Source organism: Aythya marila (assembly GCF_965140915.1).
Source record: "Aythya marila genome assembly, chromosome: 5".
NCBI classification, from domain to species: Eukaryota; Metazoa; Chordata; class Aves; order Anseriformes; family Anatidae; genus Aythya; species Aythya marila.
The window spans coordinates 38,222,465-38,241,707 of record NC_139046.1 but is presented as its reverse complement, the minus strand read 5'-3'; the positions used below and the strand labels follow the sequence as shown (position 1 = coordinate 38,241,707).

The following is a 19,243-nucleotide window of genomic DNA, read 5'->3' as shown; positions in this document are numbered from 1 at the left end:
CAGTCCTTCCTTAATCACCTGTCTATTTTTATACAGCTATATAATTTTCTTTGTGTTTTCAATTCTACTTAAGAAGAAAATCTTAAATAGAGTCTATTTAGTCTGCCTGCTTTTACTTTAAGAACAGACTAAATAATAGAAAATACTAAAATGCAAACATTGATTCTTATCAGTGTTTTTATTTCCGCTTTGAATATTTTTGTCTTTACCCTGAAACTCAAAAGTTATCTTATCTGACTTTCTGGTCTTTCCTTCCTTAAAGTAGTTTGATAACATGTCTAAACTTTCCTATAATTCTCAGGAAAAAAAAAAAAAAAAAAAAAAAGCAGATTTTAAAAAATAAGTTCATAGTTCATATTCTGTCTTTCCTTAGAATCACACCATATTATTTGATGATCTTTTTCACTCAAATTCTCTACCATGACCAGGATCTTAACATCTTTTAGAAGTGAATGTAATGTAATCAGTATCAAAGCTAATGTAAATGACCCATACTCCTCTTTTTTCTTTGGACCATATTCCAAGGACCTTGGTTGTGCATGCACCTTCCTTTATTATTTTTCAATACATAACTGAGTAGTTAGTATCATCATTTGGTCCCACTCTTTGGTTCTTCTGTTAACAGTTCCTAAAAAAGCTTAGGTTTTCCGTAACTCTGGTACTGTAATATCATCAGATCCTTACAATGGCATTAACTTCTCACTCTCAATTGTATTCCCACATGAAAATTATCTCCAAAATACATGTGTGGCTGAGCCCACATTGTTAGACCTTCTTAACAACTTCTTAGGCCTAATATTTTTTAATTGACTGCCTTTCCTCCATGAAGTACTCCAGCCTTGCAAACTCTCTTGCTAAGACCACCAATAACCACCATCAGAATTTTTGTCATTTTGTTTACAAAATCAATTTTGATTTTTTTTCTTACTGACCAGAAGTTCCAAACTGCTAAGGACATCCAAATCTTTCGGCAGGTTTCTACTCTGTTTTCCCTGTATCTGCTATTATCACTTCAATTTAGCAGTGTTCTCAGTCAGGCATCCTTTCTGAAATCTTTGCTGGCCATCAACTTGAAAAAGCAAGTGTTACTTATCTTAAATCCTTACCTTTCTTGAGTAGCCAGTTCTTTGGAAAAAAAAAAAAAAAAAAAAAAAAAAAAAAACCAAGCAACAACAACAAAATATATTTAAGAAAAATCATCATAGAGCACAACTTCGAGTTCTGTGAGAATGCAAAAATTATTTCATTTTTCAAGTAGTCCCTTGATATGTTATTACATTTTTTTATTCTAAAAGTTTGAAAGCTTTAATATTATCTAACAAAAATATGAATATTAATAAAATACAGAATTAGATCAGGGTCTTTTTTTCTTTCCTACTTACCAGCTGTATCCTGCCAAGATGAGATCAAAGTTAAGAAAAGTTTTGTGTTTTCTATCTCTTCATGGCTTCCAGTGCTATTGTCAGACTATTTAAAAGCAATAAAGCATAAATATACAGTTACTAGCATACGTTTACTTAAACTGCTGCAAAATACTCTATCTGTTTATCAGGCCTAACAAACTTCAGGCCCTATCAAAAAATTCCGTGTTCAGTGGCAACATTTTCTTACTGCTTTGTTTTAGTCTTAAGGCTATTTGAACATCTCCTGGAGTAAAGACAAAGGTGTGGTGGAACTTCAAAGCATCTGTTATGCATTGTCTCTTTCATGGAGACATCTCACAAGGCAAGGACCTTCTGTAATGGATATATGTCTCTCAAATCCACTGAAGTTATGAGATGCACCCAAACCAAATGCAATCACATCTTTTTAGCAACATATATTTATATTCATGAAAAGTATACAATAATCTAGTTTCAGAGGAAAATCTAAATCTCATGTTTCAAGGCTTGAGATGACAATTAACTGCTAAAGGCTATAGCAGGAATAATGTAAAGAAATTCACACTGTAGCATTGTCATGCCTTCTTCATCAGGGTGCATCTCTGACTGCTTCAATAAAAACAAATACTGAAATGGAGGGGCATAAGAATGGTCACGCTAGAGCAGAATAAACACTCTTAGCTCTGGGTTCATGCCATATCACAACCTGCAAGTAATGAGCTCAAGCATAAGACTCCGTGCATGTAAATCACACCCAGGCAGCTGTATACTTGACTATTGGTCATACCAATTTCTAAGGTTCGTGTCCCTGTTTCAAAGCCTGCCTAGCCAATATATATTAAAAGTTATTCAAAGTTACTTTTTAGTAATCCATTTCTTCACTTCAGTCAGTCAATTCCTAATTATTTTATAAAACAATGTGCCTGTGAAATGAGATCATTCTGTAAGACAGTCATCTAGGATATATTATTTACAAAACAAGCAGTATAATTCTAACCTGAAGTTCTTTCCAGAGCTTTGTTCTCATTTCTTTGCCTTGTTTTTTAATTGTGCTTTCCTTAAAATGTTTTTTTGCCAGTATTGTATCAAGCTTTTTCATTTTCCTTATGGCTACTTGAATCTGAGGATCTCCTGTCTCTTCAGAATCTTCTAACTTGGAAGAGTCTGCTGTAGATTAGATTTTAAATTGCTAATTTGACACATATCAAATTAAAAAAAAAAAGTAGAAAAAACAATACAAGTAATTTGACAACAACTACAGACAAAAGTACAGTTAGTCTCAAGGATATGTATACCATTTTCATTTTTAGACCTGTTTGAAGCAGGGAGAAACATGAAAGTCTGTAAATGAATGCTGAACAAAACTCTTAGTTGGAGCAGTTTGATATTGGGCAGGGGGTGGGCAATCCCTCTGGGGTAAGTGCTTCATATATAGTAGAAGAGTGACATCTCCACAGCATCAGCGATAATGACATACAAAACAAGTTTACAACTCAGAACAGGTTTTTTTTGAGGCTGACTACTAGAATACACATTGAAATGTCTTTCATTAAAGTGAACAACTGTGGGGTTAAGAGAGACTCTCCTACACCTCTACCTTTTTATGTTATACAAGGTTTAGTCTTGACAGATCTCACCCAAAGCAGATTCTGATACTGGTTCTGGAAAAATGTTGCTTTTAAAAATAAAAATGGTCAAACATTATAGAAACTACCATTATTTAATTTACATGGATTTTTGTGTTGTCACTTCTTTTTCCTAAATACTAAGATTTCAATTTCTTATCACTTTTAGCCTTTCCTCTTTCTATAGCACTCTCATGTTATAGCACCTTCTTTTCTACTGGAACTTAGCTTCCATGGCAAGAGTAGAAAAAACATTTGTGGCACTGTCCATGCCCCCAGTTTCTGTTCCAAAGAAATGAACACTGCGTGAGATGAACAACTAGATAGAACCACCACTGCATTCTGCCTTATTAGACTGGTCAATCTACATAAAACCTAAATACTAACATATCATTAAATAAAGTATTCTTTAATGAAATAATCTTTAAATGAATAGTACAAGGCATATACATTTTCAATGAGCATTAACCAGAAAAGGAAAAAACATTAATTTATTGCACGCTACACTTTATACACCTGAAAAGTAATACCCTCTTTGGCATTACTTGTTTTTCCTTGGGAAAGTTCACAGAATTTCGAAGTCTGTGTTTCAGTGCTATCATCTCCAGAATCTGAATTAGAGACACATCCTTGGGGAAAAAAAAAAAAAAAAAAAAAAGCCTTTCACAATAATATAGATGTAAAATAACTTTTGACAGTTAAGAGAACAAAATATTTTTTTTGTCATTTCAGGAACAACACAGAGCCTGAACTGGGAGTGGATTACTCTCAGATTTTTAAAAATTGGATTACTCTCTAAAAAATGGTACATACTAGTACGCCAGTACTCATGTTAGAAATCATGGTATTTCTTTTGACCTCAATTCTGTCAGGAAAGCTATCTAAGCTTAAAGCAGATATTGAAACTTTCTGCTTCGCATACTGGCCTTCACTTCTCTATTTTTAAATAGGCAGAAGCTCTGGAAAGCCAGTTTATTAGCATTTATAGAATGCCAAAAGAATTCCATGTGAAGCACTTCGACAAGTGATTTCATTACAATGAGATATTGTACATTTGTATTTAAAGACTGTTATGAGTATTTACATCGTTTAGTTGTTAAATACTAAAATTTACAAAAATCATTTCCCTTTATTTGGTCTGATGGACCATTATTAGAATATAAAGTTCTCACAAATGGTCGTGATCTTTGAAAAGTTGGATGAAAACACCTTACTGAAAATGCTTTCTAACATGGTTCCATAAAACAAGTGCAGAAGATTTCTCCTGATTTTCTAGGCCACCACCAAGGTGCAGATCACAGCTTAGACGCCACATGGCGTAATCACACCTATTAGCACGGTATTTCAAAGATAAATTCAAAATAGTGAAAAAAAGTGAAGGCATAAATTTTGACACCACCATTTTCCTCCTCTTTCTTTTCTGGAGCCTTACTTGTCTACATTCTCTTTGCTCTCCACCGATAGAATTTTACCCGCACTATACTGACACAATGTTTGGTCTAGCCACACCACAAGAAAATGTTAGGCATTCCCGCACCTGACTCATTGGGATTCCACACGCACTCCTGAGAAAAGGACACACTCTCCACTGACGTTTGCTGATCTGTTCTTACTTCCTTGGTATCAGATTTCCCTCTGCCATCACCTTTGCTTTTTTCTGGAGAGCAGTCTTCTAAATTTCTTTGATGACTACCACCCAGACTGACAGGTGAATCAACCTATGAAATGTAAATTAGTTAATATCACACAGATATAAATCTGTAGGGCTGGGAGGATAATCACAGGTAATCATGACAATCACATAATATTACACAGGCTAATAATGTTTCAACATAAGACTGCAAAATACCTCTTAAATAAAATAACAATTTTCAGATCTGATACCCGATATTCAGTGTTCTGACACACTAATGAGTCTGTTTGCTCAGGCTCATCTTATCACAGACTGCTGGAGTTGGGATTGTCACACTAGGAAGGACTTCTGAAGACGTGTGCCACTTCTACTACAGCAGAGTACAGCCAACCAGTCTGTGTGGGCAACAGCCTCAACTGTTTCCTGACACTGGCTGCTCTGCACCAGGTTGCATCCTCATCTCTTGGTCATACCACAGAGTTTTTTCTAGAGCTTTTGAAAGGCTGAAATGCTTATGCCTAATTCATCAGTCTTGAGACAGCAATTTTCATGCAATTGCCAATGAGGGTTATGTGAGAACTTGGATTCAAAGTTATCTCATAGTAACCCTAATACCTGAGAGTGAACCTTCAAAAATAGATATATTTTTAACATCTTTAGGAAGAATTTAGGTATGATCCCATTCTACGGACAGGTGAACAGTACAGCACTAAATCTCAAACCTAAATCTCAGATTCTCAAGTCCCAGTTCCTACAACCTAACAACTGTATTACATACCCTCATTCCCAAAATTAAGTTAAACCCTGATATTAATTTTTTCAAAGGATGGACAAAACACCTTCCTTCCAATAGAATTTGTCAAACTCCTGGAGCTTGCCTATATTTGCTGGAATACTATTAACTAAAACAAACAAACAAACACTTTAAATAGGATTTATTTAATAATCTGATTAAGTATTAAAATGAATACAACCAAGTTTTCCAGGTGGTAACGCTGAACAGACCTTTCTGCAGCAAACCTAGAAGATTCCGACTTAAAAAAAATAAACGTTATTCCATACATGCATAAGGAGCAGCCCAAATTCATGAAGTTTCACATAACTCCTTAGCACACTGACAGACCCCAGAACTGTATGCAATACTAAAAGAGCAGCATCTTATTTCTTTGGCATTCTGCTAAGAAAGCACAGAGTTTCTAAGCAGCTGAAGGTGAAAAGAATTACCTTTGGCAAACATGGCTCTGGTGTTAATAACTCCATAGATGCACTTAAAGATCTACAACTTGTATAAGCTCTTGAGCTAGATGCAGGCCTTGAAATTTTATCCAAGCTCCGCCTCATAATATGCATTGCAATCTAAAACTGAAGAAAAAATAACAGTAATAAAAACACCTTCCAAACTACAAGTTTATTAATAAAGCAAGAACACAAGCTCATTTCAGATGTAGATTAAACAAGTTTCAAATCCTTTCTGGCAATTCAATATTGAGAGGTCTTTCTAGTACAGACTAGTTGCTACTCTACCAGTCAGTTTTTATAATTGGACAAATATAAACCTGCATCACCAAGCTAATCAAAGGATTCAAGTGTGCTTCTGTGAAACTTCAGCTTGCATGAACCTTAAAAGTACTTGCACACCTGGCATGAGGAAGTGCCACGGCTTATTTTGTTTCATGCCCATTGCTTCTAAACAGGGGGAGCTCTCAAACCCAAGAGACCATGCTCCCCGTCCCTTTTCTATTTTGCTTTTAAACAACAGACATAGAATCGTTGCATCATTAAGGTTGGAAAAGACCTCCACGATCATCTGCTCCAACCACCCCCCTACCACCAATGTCACCCACTAGATCATGTCCCTAAGCACCACGTCCAGCCTCTCCTTAAACACCCCCAGGGACGGTGACTCCACCACCTCCCTGGGCAACCCGTCCCAATGCCTGACTGCTCTTTCTGAGCAGAAATGTCTCCTCATGTCCAGCCTGAACCTCTCCTGGTGCAGCTTGAGGCCATTCCCTCTAGTCCTATCGCTGGTTATCTGTGAGAAGAGGGTGACCCCTAGCTCCCCACTCCTTCCTTTCCGGTAGCTGTAGGGAGCAGTGAGGTCTCCCCTGAGCCTGCCCTTCCCCAGACTGCGCACCCCCAGCTCCCCCCCTCAGCCGCTCCCCACAGGCCCCGTGTCCCAGGCCCCTCTCTGGACGCGCTGCGAGCAGACGGGAGCTGGGAAATGGACGGGAATGGGGCACCTGGGGAGCACCGGCAGCTTTCCCAGTGCCGAGGTATAAAGACAGCAGTGCCCGCTGAGGCGAGGCTTACACCCACCGAGCCCGCCCACGGAGAGGTGAACGGACGGACTGACTGACTGACGGACGGACGGACAGAGGGGCGCAGCGCCCCCCGCCCGGGCCGGCCCCGTCCCTACCCGTTACAGGGGCGGCGGCGCCGTTACCATGACTCCCCCCCCCCCAGTCACCGGTTGCGCCGGCCTCTCGCGAGGCCTGACTTGGAGCGGGCGGAACCACTGCCGGGAGGGGGGGGCCGGGGGGCCGCTCCTTGCCGCCCGCGGGCTGCCCGGGGACGCGGTCCCGTCAGTGGCCCGGGGGGATGAGGGAAGGCTGCGCCTGGCGCTGGGGCGGGTGGTGGCGGCAGGGGCGTTGGACCAGCTGGTCTCGGAGGTCTTTTCCGACCCCAGCCGGTCTGTGATTCTATCTGGGGTTTAATTGCAACTTTCTTTTGTATCTGTGCGTGTTAAAGGCAGGTTTCCGCCGGCAGCAGCAGTTTTCAAGAAGCAGTTTGAAGGAACGAACTGCACCACGCTCAAAGTAAGGCTTTGACTGGCAAACATTTCTGCCAGAATAATCCCTGATTTCCTGGGGGCATGGATTTGTGGTCTGCAGTCAACCCCTGTTGACACTCAGCGCACGACAGACGTGTTACTGCCCCATTACGGGAACCGTTCTTCTCCTGGCATTTAGCGCAGTAAAACAATAGCCTTTACCATTAAGTGCTAAAAACAGAGAGACAGTACTCTAGCGGTGTGTTTAGCCTCCTACGTGAGCATGCTGAGTTCCAGGTAGATATATGGTTTTGTTTATTTTATTTTTCTGGAAGGAATGTGCTATTGCTTTCATGTATTCATACCTTTGTTGAGAAGACGCTCTCCTCTCTGCGTGGTTTCTGTCTGTGGGGAACACTTGGAAAGGAAGCAATAATTATGTACGGAACACCCCGGGGGACAGCCTGTCTCAGCATTCAGCAGTCCCACAGTAACAGGACATCCTTAACCAGTTTTAACACTGACATTTTTGTTCCTCCCATCTTCTGTATTCTGAGGCCTTGGGTTGAAATTTCTAAACTTTTCTTATCTACAATGCTTAGGAAAAAACAAACAAACAAACAAACAAACAAAAAGGTTGTTCGTAATGGCAGTTGAAATTCCAGGAGTTGTACACCACTAGGGATAAACTTGAGAGCAATCCAACCAGAGGCCCCTCGAAGCGCCGACAATGCTGCTTTCCCGAGGCGCCTGCCATGCAACTGAAACGAGCTCAGCAGGGCTGTAACACACCAGTCAGGACACTGCCGCCTTCAGTCCTCTACTCAGAGGTGAATTTTTGTACAGGTTATATTATTATTATAAATATTAAAGAATTTTGAATATTACCGATGGTGGTGTATTTATAATGAAGTTTGAACTAGTAAAGCAGAAAAAGGGGTGTGATTTTCTTTTTTGCCTTTTGGGGAATATGTCAGTTTTGTTCCATGATAAATGAGACCTATCTGGAGCGTGATGGGGATTAAAAAAAGAAAGAAAGAAAAGAAAAAAAAAAGACTGAATGGAAGAAAACTGTGTGCTTAGAAAGAGCACAGCAAGAAAAGCACTCCAAGCTGTGCTTTTCATCCTAAAAGATAGGTTACAACATCATGAAGTCGCATTTAGACAAGCTGTCTTGATACTTGGAACACAGTCACCATAGCAACAGAATTCATTTATCCTTTTCTCCTTGATCCCATCAAGAAGAAACACAAATGAGGGGAGAAATACAGGAATTTTTTTCCTTTTAGTACTGCTTGTATTCATACTTTTCTGCTAAACAATGTTGTAATACACAGGTAGCCAAAACACTACCTTCATTGTTGTACAGGTCGGAAGGCAAATTACCAAAACTTCATTTAATACTTACTACATATTTGATATTTTAAATTTTCTTTGCATACTCACATGAAGTAGCTTTCCTTTACAACAGGCAATATTTTTAAGATAGACTGTAACAGTTGCACTACTGAGAGCAAGATGAACACATTGTATTAATTCTCCAAAACGTTTGGGGAATAAACAGACCCTTGTAAAGGACAAATAGATCAGTATCTCTAGACTGGAGTGCACCAAGTCAAGGGTAAAAAATCAGGAATCCTGTGTCATATTCCAGCTTTTCCAGAAATTCACCATGAGGATGAGTAGCATTCTGCAGTACGCTCCATCCGCAGTAGCGATGTAGCATAGAAACCGGTCAGCTGAGGAGGCAAGTCTGAACTCAAATGCTAAATTCAGTAAACAGTAAACTCACATCTTGTTTAATAAAGCCAGATTCTCATTCTTTGATTTGCATTTGGAATTTCCTGCCTCAACAAGGCTGTCTTCTGTGCTGCTGCTGGAAGGCAGCGGGTTAAGGAGGCTGGAGCTTGGCAGGGTCAGCACTGTGCTGAGCTGCCTGCCCATGCAGGGTGCAGAGGGCTGGAGTCCGCTGCCCCCTCACAAGGGGACTAGGACAATGAGGCCCTCACAGTGCCTACGGACAGGACATGACCCAGGCAAGACATACAGGGCTGGGTTTCACTCAAAATGGAAGCACAGAAGAAAGAACGCTGCTTAACATGCAGAAAGGATTTTTTTAAGTAAGCCTTTATCTTGGTGCATTACGTTTAGCCATAGGGATGCAGAAGAGCAACTAAGTAGAGAAACAACTCTGGTTTGCCTTAATAAATGTTTGTATATTCAGGAATTGGATCTGACTTGGTATTTCTTATGCTTTCTTTAAAAAAAATAGCCCACTTTCTCCTCATGGATAAGGAAAAAAAGAACCACTCCTACGTACATACAAGTTAATGCTCCAGTAAGAAGATTTATCCCTTAAATCTATTTTCACAGCCCAAATTACACCAGGCTTTCCTTTCTTCCATCCCCATAGCTTTGCTTGGTACTTCAATTTTTTCATCAATAGTCAGGGAAAAGAATCTTACCAAAACCTCTGGTGGTTAAAAACAAACAACATAAAAAATTTTGCTCATCTTCAGTGAAATATTTTGACTTGTTTATATTGAATGCTGTAAAACATTTAGCCCTGTAGAAATTGTTTGAAGAAGCCTACAGGCAGTGGTACCTTTGAGTCATTACTGCTGCCTTCGGTGAAGTTACAAATCAAACTCTACAAGTCAAATACTCCATCTTGCAGAGTCTCCTGAATTACTGTTTTCTGATGAGTTTTCTATAGAGGCCATACTATAAACCTTATACAGATGTTTTGTTCTATGCAAAGATGTGCTTTTGTGTACTTTTGTGTACTTTTTCCATTTCTCTTAAGAATTCCTATGGATAAACTGTTGGAAAAGGGACGACAATAAAATATTCACAACTACTACATACTGAATTAATTCTTCAGGTGTAAAAAAAAGACCTTTTTTAACTTCTAGGTGAAAGGTTTCAATGTCTTCAGACACAATCTGTTAAAGAACTGTGCACAAGTTCTTACATGTGTTCTATTTGAAATGAAAATATATTTTTTCTCAACAGTCATAAAAGCAACCCCCTTGCTTTTCCAGATATAAAACAATCCTATAGAATTTGTCTCTTCAAATTTATCATTGGCATTTCATCCAACATGAGGGGTGAAAGGGATAAAACTAGGACCAAGTTTGTTTTCCTTAAAGGAAGTTCAGATCTGAGTAGCCATTTATCCACATTCATCAATCACAGAGGCCAGTATCTATGTGTAAGTGAGCCATAAATAATGAATCTAATCAAAATTCATAAGGAAACTATAACTTCTACTTTGTTTCTGACATTTGGTTGTGTTTTTGTTGTTTTTTTTTTAATGGATTCCATTTTCAGTAACTTCAGAAAAACAAACAAAAACGTTTGTTTTCAAAATCAGTACTTCAAAAAAAGTCTGTCTGCTATGGCACTTCTCTACCTCTGTCACAGAAGAAACACCTTTTCCTGGAGTATTTATTTTGTCTGGTTCTGGGCAAACTGTGTCTGCCTCGTCATCTCTGCATCTAAGAGGCAAGGCAGCTGGGGAGAGTGCTCCTTGCTCCCAAGCTGAGTTGTTCTTGAACTAGCAAAAAGTGAACAGCACTGAAAACAGAGAAGAAAGAGGGGAAAACAATTTACACAGTAATTTACAAAACTTTTTTTTTTTAAATAACTTTTATTAAAACATTTGCTTTGAATGCCATGTAGAAATCTACCACCTCAGAGCCACCAGAAGCTGTTGACTTGCTTCATACACATGAAAGGAAGAACAGGTACATCTCCAAATTTTGCTTCAGCAGATTATTTTTTTTTGTCCACTTTCAACAGTAACTGTTTGGATTTGGCAAGCTACTGTGAACTTGGCAAGATAACTCACCTTGTCCTTTTAAGAAGTATGCTTTAAAGAAAACTACTTTCATAAACAGGCAGTTACAATAGGTGAAGGTCCAGCATGCACCAAAGGGCTGAACTACAGGAGAACCACACGGAGTGTCTGGGCATTACTAGATTGTGCTTTTCAGAAACTACCCACTGAGACAACAGTGAATGCCAATAAGAAAGAAGGAAAGACTACTCGCGACTGAACAAGGATTAAAATACCAGGGTTACAATAGTTTCAAGGTCATCTAACAGACTGACACAATTCAAAATTCACACAGTATAAACGAGGTGATGTGCCTGTGACAATGCAGGGGGCAAGCTGCAGTACAATCAACTCTCAGAGAAAGGCTGCTGTGCTGATACCAGGGATGGTGCGACTCTGATTCACCAGATTTAGAAGTCTCATGTTTGTACGCTGGGTGGTCTAATCTGTGACACAAGTGGAGTAAGAGGAGTGGTATTTAGAGCAGTGAAGGTAAAAGAAAAACCTCCCTGCCTCTTAACAATAGTGAACAACAACATTAGTAAAACTTGCCTTCTGCAGTCCTTTATCAGCTTCCTCGCTCAACAGGTTCAATACAAGGCTGCTAGCATTTCTGACCCTTTTCTTTCATTTGCTAGCTTTCCTGTAAGAAAACAAGCAGAGTGCACCAATAGATACAAGTCTATTTTAAGGTTGACCCCTTGCTTATGTACATAACACATACATAACACTGTTGGGACATTGTGTCCTTTTTCACAGGATCAAAGTGATACATTTATGCCCTTGGCACATTTATTCTTGGAGCTTGAAGTAAAAGCTAGATTGGAGACAATGCAGGACGAATCCTGACCCCAATAAACAAGAATGTATGTTTTTTAAAAAAAGTGGTATTTCAGGATTTTTTTTTATCAGGTTTGTGACACACACGACAATTTGGTTATCCTTGAATTTGCTGAAATTAAGCCAAAATATAGTTTTAAGTTTTAAAAAAGTATAGTTCAACAGATAATTGGTAACTAATTTGTGCAAGAGTCCAGCAAGTTTTATTTTAACATTGATTCGAAAAATTGGCTTAATAATAGATGTACTTAGTAGTCCATCTTATTTCATTAATGAATTGTGCAGAAGCTGGCTGTGTCTGTTTACACGAGGTTAGGTCTTATCCATTTTGCATCCTCTTGTACTCCCCTAAATCCTTTCCTATTAAGCTTCTTTGATAGCCAGTCCATTTTAATATAAGGGTCCCCAACAAACCAACAACCACATTTCCATTCTTCAGTCATAAGAAAAGTGTTCCCAAAGCCATGTCTGTTTTCTTGAAAGCTAATCAGGAGTGTATTATTGTAGGTATTTCACAAATAAAATCAAGAATCACCATCTTTCAATGTATTATTTTCATGAAAACACATTAATAAAGAACACTCATGTGTGTGTTTCCTGTTTGTTTTAATTGTATTTGGCACAAAAAAATCAGCCTGTAACAAATTTCAGCACAACAAAGATCCATGGGATCACACATGTAACAGAAGGTGACCTTCATCTGTCACTTAAAGCTCCTGCTCTTCCTAAGAATCCACCTTGGGAAAGATACTGACTTTATTATTTCTGCTGATTTTTCTTTCTGCTTTACATTTAGGCTGCTTTGTCTGGATTAGCTCTTCAGGAGTATTCCCCAAAGGAGGCAGGAGTCGCTTCTTACTGTTCCGGTTTTCTGAGAGCCACTGTGGAGGCAGCTCAAAGGGTCCAAAACCAAACTGCATGGAATACTTGTCATTTACCATATCAGCTTCAGTGGGCACAGCTGGCGCTACCTGAGCTGCAGAGTCTGCAATCATCTGTGGTGCAAATTTATGAATCAAAGTCTCTTCTACCTCTAAGCTGGTGGTAGGTATTTCTTTCTGCTGAAAGTCACCAGAGCCAATGGATTTAGTTTCATTCTCCTCATCCTCTGTTGGCTTGAAGATTTGTTGTTGCCCAATGTGAAACATCTCCAGAAGCTGGCTCCCTGAACGGACATTGGGCTCCAGATTAGCATCTGCAACACCACCCGAACTGACAATGTTTCTCCTGCTATACCTTTGGTGCAGCTGTACTATCATCCCCACTAAGCACTTCCGTACAGATTTGTTAACAGTTAAAAACAACAAAGGATTGGCTAGCAAAGAGACCTTGGGCAACCAAATGGCAGTGAGGAGCAAGAAGACTGAAATATCTGAAATATTGAGTATGGTGCGGTAAACCACCAGAGTCACGTACGGAACACTGCAGAAAATAAATATCATAACCATAGAAAGCAGCATGGCATGAAGCTCAGCTTCTCGCTGGGAGGCATAAGGGATGGAAATTGTATTCTGAGGGGTCCTTAAGGCAGCTATGATAACTTTTTTCTTCTGGCTGGCACTCAGTGCCCTGCGAATAAGAATCATGAAGAGAAATACCACAGCCACTGGTACAATCACAGTGGTGATGTTATAGATGATAACGTAGATCAGGTGGCCGAGGGAGTAGGTCCAGGGTTCGGAACAGGTCGACATGGCATAAATATCAGACACATTGGTCACAGCAAATACCGGAATGCTGGCCACTATTGCATGGGCCCAGATGTAGATAACCAGGTCCCGGGATTTTGCATCAGATATTTTTCTTTCCAGAGGGTATAAAACAGAATAGTACCTGTTGTGGAAAAATAAACCAAGAAAAAAACACATGTAACTTATACAATGCAAAGGGTATTCTTCAGAACAAGCATAGCACTTGTGTGAAGCCTCTCAGAAACCGTACAAGCATAATGCTGCCAAATCCCTAATTGAGTTGCCAACTGACTACCTGCTATGAAAGAAAAGAAACAAGGGTCTGGCTTTGCAGGTCTCTTTGTAGAAAAAAATAATATTTGCACTTCAGGGTCCCATTAATGGTGGAAAAAATTTTCACTTCAATGTGTATAAACATTATGAAAACATAACTTTTCTATTTGTGCACTGAACACTATATTGCACACAGCACAAACGCTCCAAATATGTGATGGAGATATAAAGCTGTGGAAGGCCAGACACAGTTAATTTGAATAGCTACTTTCTGACGCTTTTCCCCTTATATTTGGATAACACCACCTGTTGGCTACAAATAACACGCAGCTACTGGAAGTAAAATGGAGTTTTGTTTTGCACATGCTCTAGTTGGCAAAGCCCTGAGCAAAAGGGTAGTCAAACACTGAATGCTCTATGTACATTAAAAAAGCAACACATCTCTGACATCAAATTTTCATTCACTGATTCACTGTTTGCTTACTGCTGTGAACTTTTAAGCTCGCAGACTTTCCACAGGAGACCTAACCTTTTACTCTTATCCTCATAAGCAGTAACAATTTGTGTTTTTATTAGTAAGATCACAAAGTTTTACTAGGAAAGGCCAAATTATAACTGTTCCAGTGGCAACACTGCTATGCATTATAGGTAACGATACTATACTTACCAAGTTACTTACCAAGTTTCTAAGAGACTTTCTAATTCATTAGCTTTGTTTTTGTAGAGCTAACTTTCTGCAGTGAGACATGTTAACAGACTAACAATTTTATCTAATGTATATAAAATACACTGTTTTTGCAATATAAGTTATATTACAACAGTATTTACCCTTCCTTACAGATACCTTAGTCACTCTCTTAGTCACTCTCATAGAGCCATGCATTTAGGTGGGATCCATAACAGCTAATAATAATAAGCAAAGTTAATGGAATCCTAAAATTTATGCAGTCCAAAGCTCCACCTCTGTTTTAGATTTACGTTCTACATACAACATTTCTCTGAAATAATTCTGGTTGTATTAACAGGGGCCTTTATTTCATTTTATTTTTCCTTAAAGAAAACTAGATTTGGAAATTGAAATTGTTGGACAACCTACCCGAGGCTGGCAGGACCCCCTGGAGCCCACCTGGTCCAAGCCCTGCTCAGGCTGGGCCATGCAGAGCAGGCTGCCCAGGTGGCTTTTGGAGATCTCCAAGGAGGAAAGTCCCGCACCTCTCTGGGCAGCCTGTGCCAGTAACAGCATAAAACAACACTTGAGCATTTATAAGACTAAAATGAAAGGGAAGAAAAGAGTATCATGAGTGAGAAAAAACTGAAGGAAAAAAAAAAAAAATCAAGGATTACCGTCCTGGCAAGTTTAACCTCTTACCTGTCAAGAGCAATGGCTGGAAAACTGAGGATGGTCACTGAGCAGAAGACTTTGTGCAGAAACTTGGCAATTCTGCAGAAGAGCATTGTGTAGATCCACCAGCAGCAGTGTGGACTGGCACTAAGAACAATGTCAAAAGGCACACAAACTAGGATGGCACAAATCCCAGAGCAGGCCAAATTCTTAATGAATCTGTTTGTTACAGACTTAAGTACCGATGTTCTGCAAGTTGACCACAGCACCATGATGTTACCTGTGAGTGGAGACAGGAAGGATAACAAGGCAAACAAACGTAACCAAATCAACAACAAAAACATCCTCCCCCCCAGCCCCTGAAAAAAGCATTAATTTTAATAGCTCTGATTGTTCCCTAATATTGCAAATAAAATGCACCTGCTTGGAGTTTGCCAGGAGTCACTGATTTGAACCACCACACTGCTCAGGCTATTAAGTCTGTGTAATGGTCAGAGGCTTGGTAGGTCAGGAGACTGGAAACACACCAATTACGCCCCAGTTACCTCCTCCCAGTTACCAGTAACAAATAACTGCAGACTTTCAGAAGCAAGTGACTAGGCAGGCTATGAAAACTATGTTTTCAGGTGCTTATGTTGACTCATGCATGAAGTGCAGATATTTTAATAATTACTGCATTTTTTAAAACAGACAAATACATTGTAAGCAAAGAAATATAGATGTACTGTTAATCTGTGTCTCTGTAAGTGGATCACAGAAGCTTGCTTTTCCTTCCACTGGCCAACGTAATGGCACAGAAAGGCATCTATGCAACCACATCCAGAAGAAATTTGATCCTTTTTTCCGCCCAAGAGATTCTGAATATCCATAATACCATGCCATTAAACAAATAGGACAGGGAAAAAAAAAGACTCTATGCGCATAACTTCACTAAAGAACACACTGAATGCAACCCACTGTTTTGGATATTCAAGCCCTACACATCTGTTTCAAATAGGGAATAGACAGGAATCAGAAGCACAGAGAGAAACCAGAATTAGCTAAATCACAGTTCTTACCTCATCATCTTACTTTATCCAGACCTCAGGAAGAAATACCACATCACAGAAACAAAATTTCCACCCCAAATTTCTCCATAATTTTAATTCACAGCAGCACAGGAGTACATGTAGCAGTCTGTTCTGGTAGCTCTGGGCCACTTCTACCGTGTACCAAGATGTCATCAAAAAAAACCCTCATAATACAGGATTTTATGTCTCCTTTATAAAAACTGTTTTTAGCAAGCTATTTGCTTTAAAATAAAATATAAATACATATTAAAATAATGCTACAGGGGAAAAAAGGCTTAATAGAACAGTGCAAAAATGAAGATGGATTTACTATTAAAGTCTTCTCTCTTGACTTTGATCAAACAGCCTGATTCTCAGGGTTTCTGTGACAGCACAGGGGAGGGAAGCGAGGAAGGGAGAAGGTGACGAGAGGCAGGCAGCCCCTTCTCTCCTGAGCCCCACATCGCCCTGGCGCTGGCTCTTCCCTCGCGAGGCAGGTGATGCACAAGGGGCAGTGAGCTCTCTGGCTCATCAGACACTGTGGCAGGCACTTTGTGGTACCCAGGCAGAGGGGGGTTTATGGTGCAGAGCTGGGGAGGATCCCTGCTGGCACAGCTGAGCAGGGTGCACATACAGCCTGGCCCCAGCTTTCTACCCATGCCTGCACAGACAGGGTTTTGGCTCAGGCTCCAGCACCTACAATTTGAATTTTATTTTTTTTAAAGTGCTGTCTCCAGACACAGCATTTGAAGACTCATTGACAGCAACAGGAAACAGACTTTCAAAGCATGTCAAAACTGGAAGACAGCAAGGCAGCCAGAGTAAGTTATTTTAAGGATATGTGCATATCGTGCATTTCTAAGCAAGTTGTTCAATTAAAACTGAAAGCTGCCTTATGTTTCATCTAAATGTTTGTCATATATACATCATAAAAGCAGCATAAAAACATACAAAGTTTTCTCAGGGGGCTGATGAGCATTCTTTGTAAACTTACAAGACATCAGAGTTACTTTCAGAAAGCATTCACCCTTTTATGAAGTGATCTGACAAAGAAAAGGAAGCAAACGTTCTATACAACTCCCCCTAGTAATCAGTCAGGGGTTTTAATGGAGAAAAATCTCAAGTGGAACATGCATCTCTTGATGATACTATGCTCTAGCTAATCAATTCCAATGGAGGTTTTTTAAATGCCTCTTTCCATGGGGCACTAGGCAATAGACAGTAAATCATCTTGCCAGGCAGCAGATCCAGGACAAAAATAAAACGTAATAGCTCAGTTGCGCGACTGATTAAACTATGTTCAAGTCTTCATACTGAAGAAGTACTGCAATCATTCTTTGTTAGCCAGTCACTGTGCACTAGGAAAAAACTGGCCTGAATGATCGGTGAATCAGTAAAATTCTCAGCACTAGCCAAATTACAGAGTGTTGTTCAGTGCATAGCTCATGTGTAAGCTATATGTTTCACACTAGCAGTAACTCCATAGCAAAGGCCAGTATCGTATCAGTAAAATGACTCTCCTTGGTTTTTCTCCTGGAGATGTACTGTGCAGTACCGCAAGGCCAACCAAAGCATAGCTACTTGCACAAAAGCACTGCTTGACAAGACAACCCCATTTATTTATTCTGCTGCAGCTGGACAGCACGCATGGTGGAATTTATCTTGCTACCTGCAAGAAGAACCGTTCTTACCACAGACTGCATCAACAACTGCATATTGTCGATAACATGTATTACTGACATCAGAAGCTCTTAAGTTGAAATGTAATTGATTTATGAGACTGTCAGATTTTAGTGTTTTGATAGGGTAAACAATATTACACAATGAGAGAACATCTTACACTGCTGATTGAGATATGAAAAAGCAGCTGCAGTCCCTCACAGCTGAGAATTCCTTAGCTTGATTTTTCTATCCAATTAAAAAAAAACTACCAAGCTTTTATTTGCTGAGTAGAGTTTTCCCATGGTTGCTCACAGAACCGAAATGCCAGCAAGAATATATTGTTCATGTGGCCAATGCGTATAGAAGAAAAGAGGGAAGTAACAATATCAGAAAGACCAGTTCAGCTTCTTGATAAACCAGTAGCCTTCATGCAGCATTTCCAATAAGAGCATGCAATATTAGCTTTGAAATCTACCTCACAGACATGCTATTTAGGTCTACAGTATTTAAATGTAATTTGCAATTCAATTTTCTACATACTGTGTCATGTGTCTTATGCCAATTTCTTTCGGGTAGCTGACAAAATATTGAGTTATGTATTTACCAGCTGATGTACTTTAAAGAATGGAATTATCATCTGGTTTTGGCAGGTGCTTTCGGCTTGACAATATATTCAAAAGGCAGTATTCAATCAGTTGTATTTAAAGCTTCCAGTTACTAAGAGATAAGCAGTCAGCCAAATCACTGGCTTTCAAAAAATCTCTCTAACTTCCCAGTTATTAAAGAAGTACTGCTCACACAGTAAAAACGTATTACTACAATGCCCTGAAGAAGTGGAGAAGCTGTATTTGTATTTAATTAAAATTCTTCATCTGGTTTGAACCTCATTGGTTTTATAACCTTACTTCCAAAGCAAGTTTCACCTCTATTAAATGATTATAAATGAAGAACAGAAAGAAAAAAAATCAGAGGGTTTAAAAATAATTCTCCAGGAGCTGCTAGAGAACTTCTGAGCTACTCTTCAGGGTCCTACAGAGAAGCTTGACTCAAGATTCTAGGTTTTCAACTGTTGAATTACTTCTACACATGATGTTATATCATCATTTATGCATCACAGAGCCACAAGGACATG

At 39.4% G+C, this 19,243-nt stretch overlaps 2 protein-coding genes across 4 annotated transcripts in view; both read right to left on the bottom strand.

The window, feature by feature from the left end:
* FSIP1 (fibrous sheath interacting protein 1) overlaps nt 1-5,424 on the bottom strand; it is a gene marked incomplete at its 5' end in the record, with an annotated part of 79,595 nt that extends 74,171 nt beyond the window's left edge. The window contains 5 exons of the mRNA XM_082761362.1: nt 1,383-1,467; nt 2,380-2,546; nt 3,553-3,636; nt 4,545-4,725; nt 5,419-5,424. Coding sequence (XP_082617488.1) covers nt 1,383-1,467; nt 2,380-2,546; nt 3,553-3,636; nt 4,545-4,725; nt 5,419-5,424 — 523 coding nt within the window. The remainder of the gene's footprint in view (nt 1-1,382; nt 1,468-2,379; nt 2,547-3,552; nt 3,637-4,544; nt 4,726-5,418) is intronic.
* Nucleotides 5,425-11,108: 5,684 nt separating this feature from the next.
* Nucleotides 11,109-19,243, bottom strand: part of GPR176 (G protein-coupled receptor 176) — a 33,714-nt gene continuing 25,579 nt past the window's right edge. For 2 of the 3 annotated variants that reach the window (XM_082760519.1, XM_082760520.1), the window contains exons 2-3: nt 15,428-15,680; nt 11,109-13,927 (exon numbers count right to left, since the gene is read on the bottom strand). In XM_082760519.1, the coding sequence (XP_082616645.1) occupies nt 12,820-13,927; nt 15,428-15,680 (1,361 nt within the window). In that variant the 3' untranslated portion in view covers nt 11,109-12,819. The remainder of the gene's footprint in view (nt 13,928-15,427; nt 15,681-19,243) is intronic. The other variant, XR_014317513.1, reaches the window with a different exon arrangement.